This window comes from Phyllobates terribilis, unplaced genomic scaffold (assembly GCF_046119375.1).
Source record: "Phyllobates terribilis strain yellow unplaced genomic scaffold, ASM4611937v1 Scaffold_265__1_contigs__length_2625494, whole genome shotgun sequence".
Lineage (NCBI taxonomy): Eukaryota > Metazoa > Chordata > Amphibia > Anura > Dendrobatidae > Phyllobates > Phyllobates terribilis.
The window spans coordinates 800,001-812,500 of NW_027363025.1; the positions used below are offsets into that span (position 1 = coordinate 800,001).

Below are 12,500 nucleotides of genomic sequence, written 5' to 3' on the forward strand. Positions count from 1 at the left end.
CAATATAAAATTTAAAGGAACACATGCCTTCTGATTTCTGTAGTTTATGGTCCTGCCCAAGCTCTAACTCACTTTGGTGCTGAATTTGTTCTAAAGAAGAAAAAGATTATATATATAAAATATATACTGTATATACTCGTGTATAAGCCAACCCCCCCCGACTTTTAACATAAAAAAGTGGGAAAAAACTTTGACCCTCATATAAGCCGAGGGTGGGAAATAACAGCAGCCTGTGACCCTCTGTAGCCCCCCACTGCTCTTATGTAACCAGCCTGTAAGTCCCCTGTACCCTCCTATAGCCAGCCTGTAGGTACCCTGTGCCCTCCTATGCTGGGTTGGCCAAGAACAAGTCGGCACCGGCAGGGTTGGCTGGGAAATGTAGCAGCCTGTACCCCTCTGCGCCCTCCTATAGCCAGCCTGTAGGTCACCTATGCCCTCCTGTAGATACCCTGAGCCCTCCTACAGTCCTCCTGTGCTGGGTCGGCTGAGAACAAGCCAGCACCAGCAGGGTCGGCCAGGAAATGCAACAGCCTGTCTGTAGGTCCCCTGTGTCCTCCTGCAGTTTTCCTATGCTGGGTTGGCTGGCAATGTTGGCTAGGAACGAGGCGGTGCCGGTAGGGTCGGCTGGGAACGAGGTGGCTCTGCAAATTTTTATTTTTTTTACTGACTCGTGTATAAGCCAAGGAGGCTTTTTCAGCCCATTTTCTGGGGTGAAAAAACTCGGATTATACTCGAATATGTACGGTATATTCATATTTATTTTGTGGACATCTTTATAAAATTGAAAAGCTACATACCTTCAGGGGATTGCTCATCTTCTGACTCATCACTATAGAGCTGTACTGGTTCTAAAGCAAAAATACAAATCACCAATGTGAATGAATATGCTATAGAAAATGTTCAAAAAGTAAAAAATAATCCTATCCTACAAAGTCTATATATATAGGGGAATGCCGAAGCAGAAAAAAATGAACATATGGCCCATTTATAGAGAATAGAAAAACTTTTTATTATTTCCAAAAACTTTACTATACAGAGTTTGAAGTGACGCAGCATGTATCAAAAAACACATACAAAAATTTTTGTTCAAACATACTTAAAAACACACGAATATCGCAGGAGTGTAGGCATCACATCCAAAAGGTATCATTATTACACATAACATCCCTGTGAGTACTGAAATAGTGAATAGGGAGAGTGTAAACAACCCAATCAAAGTGCAAGCAAAATTCAGTCCAAACGGACCATATATATGTATATAACTCTCCTAATCACCATTCATCAAATGTTACCAATATTCATCATAATTACCTCTATGGAGTGAAGCCCACACGCCGAGTGGTTCCCCGACGCGTGTTTCGGCGCTATTGCCTTCCAATAGCGCCGAAACGCGCGTCGGGGAACCACGCGGCGTGTGGGCTTCACTCCATAGAGCTAATTATGATGAATATTGGTAACATTTGATGAATAGTGATTAGGAGAGTTATATACATATATATGGTCCGTTTGGACTGAATTTTGCTTGCACTTTGATTGGGTTGTTTACACTCTCCCTATTCACTATTTCAGTACTCACAGGGATGTTATGTGTAATAATGATACCTTTTGGATGTGATGCCTACACTCCTGCGATATTCGTGTGTTTTTAAGTATGTTTTAACAAATTTTTGTATGCGTTTTTTGATACATGCTGCGTCACTTCAAACTCTGTATAGTAAAGTTTTTGGAAATAATAAAAAGTTTTTCTATTCTCTATAAATGGGCCATATGTTCCTTTTTTTCTGCTTCGGCATTCCCCTATGTATCGTAGTTTATACGAATGGCCGGATATATATATCCTAAAAGAGTAGGTTACAATATGGATAATAGGTGTATATTATATCTGTTTATATTAGGTAGCTTAATACTCTGTTCTAATCTGTCCCTTTACAAAGTCTATATATGTTATGTGAACCCAGTAATCAATACATTACATACTAGGTCAACATAATATATACAGATGGAGCAAATAAATTCCTGTGTCGCATGGTGTGCCAGTGAGAAGCACTGGCACGCCATGCGACACAAGTCATTTACATTCACTGTGCAGCCACTATTGTTTGCTGCACAGCGACTGCTAATAGAACGCAGCCGATTCTTTTGAGCCGGCCACGTCCTATTGTATTCTCGGCGGCCGCCCGGGGTTTAAGTAAAGAGATTGCACTGTATCCCAGGCGGGTAGCTGCTGCATCTTGCAGCAGACACCCGCGGGCAACACCTGCGATCGGGTCCCTAGCAACCACTCGCTGGCTTCTCTGGTTACAGGGAGTCAGCGGGCAGCTACAGGCAGCAGTGCTGCAATGTTAATTTAACATTGCTGTGCTGCTGAGGCCGCAGCTTCCTTGGCAACCCTTGTTGGCCAAGGAAGCTACGGTTCTGCGGCAGTGGTTAACACGGCTGTTTTTGTACAGATCTGTTGCTCCGTGAATAACGGAGCAACGGATCTGTAAAAACGGCTGTGGATAACCACGGTCGTGTAAACCTGGCCTAAACATACCCAAGATAATAACACTGATATCCATCAAACAGAGTTGTTTAAAATAGAAAAGAAGTATTTCTGGAGACAGTAACTCAAAGGCTGTGCAGGTAAGCTGTAATTTTACAGAACAAAAATTACATACTCATAAATGGATATTTTCCTCATTACTAACCCTCTGGATCAATGCTGATATCCTCAAAATTTTTGCCTTTAAATTCAGCCAGTCTTCCTTTTTCAAGAGCCAACAGAAGTTTGCTGATCTTGGCAAGCTGTAAGGTTCCTTCTGGGAGGCGGTAATATTGTCTGTGCACCTTAATGTCGTGGCCAAGAAAGTCTGCTAATTGATCTAACTCTGTGTCGTTTAAGTTCAGAACTTTTGTTAGAGTAGCAACGTGCTTTCGTAGCTTGGTGGAAGTCAGTGTTTCAGGATTTTTAGCTCCACATTCTTTAGCAAAAAAGCGTATACAATCACATCCTCTGAAATGTGACAAAGCCTCTGGTCTGGCAAACATGTGCACATTTTCAGACAGCACTCCACAAACTGTACGCTTCTCTACAAGAAGTGTCATTGCATTTTGCACTGCTGGTGTTAAAAGGATTGGAACTTTTCTACCTCGTTTACCTCGGATTTCAATTCTTGTGAAATGTTGGCAAAGCTTTTTTTCTAAGTCAGAAAGTGCTAAAGCAACATCATCATGCAGATGTGAAGTATCTCTTGAAGTAAAGCTACTTAAGAACATCTTAGAAACTTCACCCTCTCGTCTTCGATTGAATAAGATTAGCTGTGCAAGTATAACTTTTGCAAGTAATGTCCATTTTTTAACTGAGGGAGCAGTTGACAAAAGGTTATAGTACTCCTGCAGTTTTTCGTCAAGATACAAGTGCATTTTTTTCACATCTTCAGTGAAAGGTAAAAGCTGAGGAGTGTTCCATTTTGTTTCTTTTAGAGATTTTAAGGCAGCTGATGAGATTAGCTCATTCCATCTTGTTTCATACAACTTTCGGAAGTTACGTGCATTCTCCACTCTGTCTTGGCATCCCTCCACCATTGCTTGGCATTCCAGAATACTGGAAATTTTCACCAAGCTATGGCCAAGCTTCAGTGCCAGTGATGGAATTTTAAATGTATTAGTTTCTTCGTCATAGCCAGCAAGAACTCTCACAGAATTTATGGCATGCATGAAGTTTGATGGGACAATAAAGTCTACAAGTTTGAAAAGAGGAGAACATTTTCTGGCCTCTAGTACTAACCTTCCAACTTCTCTAAGTTTTTGACGGATGTATTCATGTTTATCAACTTCCGATCCGATTCTGTTATAGAGATGCTGACCCATCTGTACAATGGAGCCATCACTTTTAATTGTGGATGAAATTTCATCTGGTCTCATATAGCTTAGAAGCTTCCAAAAACCACTGCTAATTCCAGGTGGCATGGGCCCCATAAAGGCACAGAGAGATTGCACTTTTTTTCTCCCAGGGCTTGATGATGTACTTGTTTGGTTTAGTTTACATTTTTTCATGTGTCTCCAGAGATATTTTTTGACAAATAAGCCTTGGCAATGAATGCAGTGCATGAAATCTTTGGGAGAATTTCCTTTTGTGGGCTGTTTAAATGTAACAAGAACTCCACTTCCAGTTCTCATTACATTAGAATTGTGAGCAAAGTTGCCCCGATTTCGAAGATGTTCTAAAGACATTCGCCTTTCTTTTGAGCCCTTTGCAAACTTAAATGCACCTGCGACTTCAGGTTCACTTTTATGAACATGTTTGAGATGTCTTGCAATTTTTATGAATGGTTTCTCGCAGTAAAAACAATACTGTTTTTTATTATACATCCTTACACCACTTTCCCTTTTGGAAAGTACTTGAACTGACACAGAGTCAGATATTTCTTTTTCCATGTTCAAAACACTGGTGCTATCAGATAGTAAATCAGTGTGTGGAGAAGTGTTGGTCTTTGTATTCTTTTGATGGCTCTGTAATGGCACCTCTTCATGGATGGTGCTTGTTTCTGAACTGCTCTCCTCAGAAAAGTCTGGTAAATATTCTTCTTCGCTGTTTTCTAGGCTAAAATCAGAGCTGTTTTCAATGTCAGAGATAGTGTTCATATTTTGCTGTAATTAAAATCAAACACATTGATACATTTAATGGCATCCTTTCACTTGTTTTAATGGTTAAACATGTAGAAAGATAGCTGAAACATGATCTTGAATTTACCTCAATCTTTGGTGAGGTGGCTTGCTGTGTATGGAGACATGGTGCAGTTTCGGGGCTACTGTAGCAGGACACCTCTAGATCCTTCTGGTTTTCATTTGTAACCATGGGTTTGTCAGCCACCTACATAGTTTAAACATAGGAACAGTATCAAATTAACAACCAAATTTGTTTTTATTTATACCTGAATTGCAGCAGGTGCTGATATGACTCTTAAGCTGTGGTTCTCCTATTGCAGTATATGGGAGAGACATGGCTTCAGAGTCAAAATATGGGCACCCTTGGGACTTCGGTGGGTGCTTCTGCAGAAGCCAGGGAGAGGGGGAGCTGTCAAAACTTGCTTCCGGACTTCATGTGAGGTGGACAATGCCGCTCATAACCTGCAGATGGAGCAAATATTTTCTTGTGTCCCATCATGCCACGAGGCCCGATTTTCTGCGCCTACATAGTAAGATAGGACACAAACCTGTAAATAAATCATGGCAAATTTACTTTAGCCGCGGGCAGTCCTGCATATACAATAGAACACGGACGGCTGAATAGAAGCGGCCGCGTTCCATTAAAATCGTGGCCACGTTCTATTTATATTCGCCGCTGCAAATACAATAGGGCGCGTCTAGCTCAATAGAACCGGCCATGTCCTATTTACATTCGCTGTGCAGCGAACAATAGAAGCTGTACAGCAAATGTAAATGCCTTGTGTGGCATGGCGCACCAGCGCTTCTCACTGGTACGCCATGCCACACAAGATTTCTTTTTCTCCATCTGTAAGTTATTGTGTATATTCCACCTGACAGGTTTCCTTTTAAATGAGTTTTTGAGTTTTGCATGTTAATGCAATATCGTCAGGATAGGCTTGAATCTGATCAGAGGGTGTAGAGCCACCATAGCGAGATCTACATTATGAAAGGAGCCAGAAGCAGATAGCTCAATTTACTATGGAGTAGCCATGCCAGACTGCAGCAGCTCAGCTCCCATACTAGTGACTCTGAACTGAGCTAAAGTAACCTGGCAGATCCATTACACAGTGAACAAAGCCATCTGCTTCTGGTTCTGTAGGGAGACATCGCTGAATAGCAGATTAGTGGGAGTTTCAGATGTCTGCACCCCACCAATCAGCATTTTCAACACTAAAGACAAATAGTGTGATTGGTGCATGACCTGAAATGTGTGTGAATATGTCCCCACGAGCACCGTGACCTGAAAGGAAGAGGCAGGGTGCTTTGAATGTTGGTTATGAAGTCTGGATGTGCTGAATGTCCCCACTTGGTGCATGACCTGAAATGTGTGTGAGTATGTCCCCACGAGCACCGTGACCTGAAAGGAAGAGGCAGGGTGCTTTGAATGTTGGTTATGAAGTCTGGATGTGCTGAATGTCCCCACTTGGTGCATGACCTGAAATGTGTGTGAATATGTCCCCACGAGCACCGTGACCTGAAAGGAAGAGGCAGGGTGCTTTGAATGTTGGTTATGAAGTCTGGATGTGCTGAATGTCCCCACTTGGTGCATGACCTGAAATGTGTGTGAGTATGTCCCCACGAGCACCGTGACCTGAAAGGAAGAGGCAGGGTGCTTTGAATGTTGGTTATGAAGTCTGGATGTGCTGAATGTCCCCACTTGGTGCATGACCTGAAATGTGTGTGAGTATGTCCCCACGAGCACCGTGACCTGAAAGGAAGAGGCAGGGTGCTTTGAATGTTGGTTATGAAGTCTGGATGTGCTGAATGTCCCCACTTGGTGCATGACCTGAAATGTGTGTGAGTATGTCCCCACGAGCACCGTGACCTGAAAGGAAGAGGCAGGGTGCTTTGAATGTTGGTTATGAAGTCTGGATGTGCTGAATGTCCCCACTTGGTGCATGACCTGAAATGTGTGTGAGTATGTCCCCACGAGCACCGTGACCTGAAAGGAAGAGGCAGGGTGCTTTGAATGTTGGTTATGAAGTCTGGATGTGCTGAATGTCCCCACTTGGTGCATGACCTGAAATGTGTGTGAATATGTCCCCACGAGCACCGTGACCTGAAAGGAAGAGGCAGGGTGCTTTGAATGTTGGTTATGAAGTCTGGATGTGCTGAATGTCCCCACTTGGTGCATGACCTGAAATGTGTGTGAGTATGTCCCCACGAGCACCGTGACCTGAAAGGAAGAGGCAGGGTGCTTTGAATGTTGGTTATGAAGTCTGGATGTGCTGAATGTCCCCACTTGGTGCATGACCTGAAATGTGTGTGAGTATGTCCCCACGAGCACCGTGACCTGAAAGGAAGAGGCAGGGTGCTTTGAATGTTGGTTATGAAGTCTGGATGTGCTGAATGTCCCCACTTGGTGCATGACCTGAAATGTGTGTGAGTATGTCCCCACGAGCACCGTGACCTGAAAGGAAGAGGCAGGGTGCTTTGAATGTTGGTTATGAAGTCTGAATGTGCTGAATGTCCCCACTTGGTGCATGACCTGAAATGTGTGTGAGTATGTCCCCACGAGCACCGTGACCTGAAAGGAAGAGGCAGGGTGCTTTGAATGTTGGTTATGAAGTCTGGATGTGCTGAATGTCCCCACTTGGTGCATGACCTGAAATGTGTGTGAATATGTCCCCACGAGCACCGTGACCTGAAAGGAAGAGGCAGGGTGCTTTGAATGTTGGTTATGAAGTCTGAATGTGCTGAATGTCCCCACTTGGTGCATGACCTGAAATGTGTGTGAGTATGTCCCCACGAGCACCGTGACCTGAAAGGAAGAGGCAGGGTGCTTTGAATGTTGGTTATGAAGTCTGGATGTGCTGAATGTCCCCACTTGGTGCATGACCTTGTTGTGGAAATATCTATGAATTCACTAGATAGATAAGTTCTATAGTTCTAAAGTATTGTTCAATGTGTAGTCCAGTCTCTTATCAGATGTCTAGAAGACTGACCTTTAACTCTGCTTTCTCTAAACACAAAGAGTTCAGCACATTTTGTAATGTCCTAAGTAGTTTATCTATATTGCCTATGTGGCTATCCTTGGACATTAAGACCCAGGATAAGTTGAAGTATAAACACTTATTAGTATACTTGTTAACCGGTTTTCTGTCTAACCATATCATTTTCTTAGTAATTTCTTTGTCCAATACTGCCTCCAAAGGTAGGATGCTGCATTGGTACTGTGTGCTCATAACTAAACTGAAATTCGTTGAAATGGAGTCCACATGACGAATATAACCCATGTTTATATATACTAACCAATTATCTTCTGTAAATTAACAGATGTTTTGTTACCTCACCATGTGATATAATTGGAGGTATTTAACCTCATCCATTGTAATTATACAATACAACCTTTTCCAAAACTCTACGACATTGTGTGGCGTAGATTTATTGGGCTCGCAAGCAAAGGGTAATGATAATTGCGGACACGAGTTATCCAACCATGGAGATATACCTTTAAAGCATAGGTGTATATCTCCCATTATTTCCTTATCAACCTGAAATGTATACATCATACTTTACAGCTGTTTATACATTTCTCCTGCTACCCTGTGCTCATTACATTTTTGACAACAAGGGCTCAAACACACTGGCATCTGTCTTCAGTTTTTTTAGACGCTTTTTTGATATTGTCATTTAAACTGATGCTTTTAAAGAGCATTCAGCTTTTTCAGCTGCCCCTCTCATGTTAATAGGTGAGGAGAACAGGCTGCGCTTAAATGGCAAAGTGTGTGTGTGCTCCCATTGAAATCAATGGGACTGTAATACATGCCTTTTTTTGATAGTCAATTAAACGCGTCAGATACCTGTGTGTTCAAACACTGAATAAATACTTCTATTCATGCTTATTTTGGTCAAGAACTGATATGTGAAGAGAGGTGAATAAGGTACTGCAAGACACTTCTGTGGAACAATAATGGCCATGTTGATATTGATCTCACCAGGCCCTTAATTCACTTGATAGCTGTCATCGGTAGATAGGACACCTTCCATACACTGTACATTAAATGGGTGTCTGGTCTTTGTAGTGATACATTTAGTAATTTGTAGTTTTAGACACCTAATAAATGTCTTTAGATTGAATATTCTAACAAAGTAATATAATTATACCTTTTCTCTCCAAGGGAAACTACTATCCCCATAATTGTATGTAATTTCTTCTCCAGGGTTGATGTCGCTAATGGCAAAAAGGCACAAATGTGGCTTTTTTTCAACCATAAGTTTCTTCATTTTGCAATTTGGGTTTTTATATTCATCATTAACTAATCTTCCTAATGAGTCATTGTCTTGGGATGCATCAATGCTGATATAAAAGAAAAAAATGTACATGAATCTTGACATGTAGAAATAACTGGTTGATTATAATATAACCAAGATAATACAAATGTATTTAAAGGGAGTCTGTCACTAGTTTTTTAGCGTGGAGTTTTACTAAAAGATAGGTAAGCCATGGAACAGTGGGCAGAGTGCAGAGGAAGGCAACATCTTATTTAATCTAAGCTATAAAATGTTATATGAAAATGAGCATGGTAGGAGTTCTCATGGTAATGAGGGGCATTATGCAGCCCTTCAGCACTGTGAAACTCCAGTAAGGGATGGGAATAGCCCCCCTCATAACAATGGGGACTAATCCTGCTTGTGGAGCTCATTTGCATATAAATTGTGATGAGCAAGCACCAAAGTGCTCAGAAGAGGGGAAGGTGCCCGGATAATACTACTAGCAGGGAACAGCCTGCCTCAAGGTATCCCTGCCCTCTGGCGTACAGGCCAAAGTGCCGGATGGAAGGCAAACCCAAGGATACACTCCATGGAGACACGGTGGACGGGGACAGCCTGGGAACACTCCTACAGTGTCACTGCAGAAGGCTTTACCGGCTGTCCCTTCCCACATTGACGCACATGGAGTTTCCATGTGTTCCCACCCACCACCACGTCAAAGTGGGTGGGAAGAACAGGGACTTTGAATTTAGTAGTCCCTGCTCACATTTGTGAGGCGCTGGTGGGTGGGAACAACAGTGTGTCATCAGGGGGTTGGAGCCTGCCCCCGACGCGTCATATCACGCAAAAAGACGCTGCACACAGCCCTACCCGGAAGCACTCCAGGCCGGGCAGTGTCAGGAAAGTGACACCACAGCGCCGCCGACCGGAGGACGGACCCATGGACTTCTGGCAGCGTCTGCAGGAGCAGGGGAGTATCATTTATTTTTTTGCCCTGACAGAACTCCTTTAAATCTCTATAATTAAATAACATAAGTTGGTTTCTGCTGTCTGACCACCGTGCCTACCAAACAGTGAGAGAACTCCACACTGAAAAACTGGTGACAAAATTCCCTTGTTACAGTCATCTTAACATAAGAAATGACACTGGTTGACATCTATTAAAGGAACTTGTCACCAGTTTGATGCTAGCTAAACTGCCAACAGCCATGGAAAGGGAAAGTATACATCTCTGCTTTTAATTTAGACATTTTGCTGCCTTTGTTGTGCTGGTAAAGTCAGAGAGGCTACATCTTCACTGTAATGAGAGATTTCTGGGTATACCAATATGTTTAAAAGCCCTAAATCTACCTGCTATAGCTATTAAATAGCAAACTAACCCCTATTCATATTGCCCTCTTAAGGGCTAAAATACGTCCGAAAAAATTTCGGATTTCGGATCCGAAATTCGGACCCCATTGAAATGCATTGATTTCAATGGGGTAAAACACACGTCTGAATTTTTTTCGGATCAGCCGATTCACAAAAAAAATTCGGATGCATGTCCGAATTTTCATTTTCAGACTGAATTTCAGCCCCATTATAATAAATGGGAAAAAAAATTTCGGTCCGAAATTCGGTTGTATTTGTAAACGGAACCGAATTTCAGGCCAAAATTTTTTTTTTTTTTTTCATTTTCCCATTTAATTTACATCTGAATTTTGGATGTCCCAAAAAAAATTTCGGATGTCCAAAAAACATTTCGGATCCGAAATTGCGCAAATTCAGACCCGAATTTTGGATCCGAAATTCGGATCCGAAATTTTTTTCAATTTGTGTCTAAGCCCTAAGGGTGCTTCTTTATGTTACCTGATGTTTGAAAAATGGTGCTGCCTCAGTAACTGACTGCAGTGGATTCACATGATCAGCAGAGACAGGACATAATCAGGACTGGCTATCAACTGGGGAAAGATGGATACCCTCTAAAATGCATTAAAAAAACTGATTACTTACCACCATATTTTTTCATTCCACTGAAATTCGTACACGAAGTTCTTAAAATTGGGGTCCTTTATGGACCTTTTCTGGCTCTCATCCAAATTGATAAGCTCGCCTCGATATTCTGCAACAAAACTCCCTTTTTCGATTTCAGTTTCAGCAAACACTCCTCTTCCTGTAGAAAATATTTATCATTACCTAAGACAGTCATTCTAATGCATGACAATATTAAGGCAATTTAGTTAAAACTTGTTTTAACTCACCTTTAAGGGGATTGATGTATTTCATGGTCAATCCAGGTTTGTCAGTGATGGCACTGACATAATGTATGGCGTCTTTTTCGGGCGTTATCCTTCGCCTTTTCATTGTGAAAATCCAGTTGCCTATATCAAAGCAAATTCTACTACTTGTAAAGTATGAAGAAAATGAAATGTAGAACATATAACATGAACTGCTTAGGAACGCATCATAGGTTAGTACTTAAAAGGATATTGTCATGTTCTAGTCATAATGCAAGCCGGACATTTTTCATGTTACCCTGTAATCGCCGGCCTGTTTTAATGCTCACAAGCCAAGATATAGGCTCAGCTGCTAAGGCTCCCCTCTGCCTTCTGTCTGGGTGCCCTGAGTTATGTCCTGTAAACTGTCACAGCGACCCAGACACACATGTGCAGTAGGGGAATATCACTGCTGAGATGCCAGTGCTAGAGCACTCGTTTGCTGTGGAGTTGAACCCTATGTGAGCAGTTCTTACCTTCAATGAGCAGAAGTCTCTTTTTTCAGATTTCAATATCTCTGTGGGTATCTGGCAGAAATATGGAATACTCTTTACTGCTAAGGCTATGTGCCCACGTTGCGGAAATGAAGCAGAAAATTTCTGCTTCATTTCCGCATGTCCTCTCCCGGAAAAACGCATGCGGAATTCCGCACGCGTTTATCGCGCGTTTTCCACATGCGGAATTGCCTTGCGTTTTTAATGCATTGCACAAGGCAATTCCGCATGCGGAAACGCAAAATTAATGGACATGCTGCGGATTTTTGAACGCAGCATAAACGTTGCAGAAAAATCCGCAGCATGGGCATAGAACTTGCGGATTCTCATTGGGGACAATGGGATGCGGATTACCAAGCGTTTTACAAGCGTTTCCGCTGCGGAAAATCCGCAGCAAAAACGCTTGTAATCCGCAACGTGGGCACACAGCCTAAGACTCTGCACACCACTCCCACTAAGTCACATGACCAAGACTGTATCTGTGTCCCTACAACACACTTTAGACAAATGTGTGTGTGAGCCTGTATTGTGGGGTATATATAATATATTATAGAGCTGGGAAGGATTGTTCTAAGCAGTGAGCTGTTACAGTATTTGTAGGAAAATACCCAGTAGAAGCATCAAACACAGCACCAATACCTCCCATCAGTATCCCACCACAGTGCCATGTAACCCATGCCCTACACTCCCATCTACACTAATACTATACAGGCACAAACTAGTATATCTGACTAAAAGCCCCCAAAATATGAAGAACGGCCTATAGTTGAGTGTGGATATAAAATCTATGTGAGCAGAGCTAGAATAGAAATCACTGATCGCATTGAAGTCATTCTGACCATAA

General features: G+C 42.2%; 1 protein-coding gene across 1 annotated transcript in view; it reads right to left on the reverse strand.

The window, feature by feature from the left end:
• The window catches only part of LOC141219380 (uncharacterized), a 12,767-nt gene extending 1,070 nt beyond the window's left edge, over positions 1-11,697 (reverse strand). The window contains exons 1-8 of the mRNA XM_073666103.1: positions 11,639-11,697; positions 11,148-11,267; positions 10,900-11,059; positions 8,800-8,992; positions 4,736-4,855; positions 2,691-4,632; positions 798-848; positions 28-90 (exon numbers count right to left, since the gene is read on the reverse strand). Of these exons, the coding sequence (XP_073522204.1) occupies positions 28-90; positions 798-848; positions 2,691-4,632; positions 4,736-4,855; positions 8,800-8,992; positions 10,900-11,059; positions 11,148-11,250 (2,632 nt within the window). The 5' untranslated portion in view covers positions 11,251-11,267; positions 11,639-11,697. The remainder of the gene's footprint in view (positions 1-27; positions 91-797; positions 849-2,690; positions 4,633-4,735; positions 4,856-8,799; positions 8,993-10,899; positions 11,060-11,147; positions 11,268-11,638) is intronic.
• Positions 11,698-12,500: the final 803 nt, after the last annotated feature.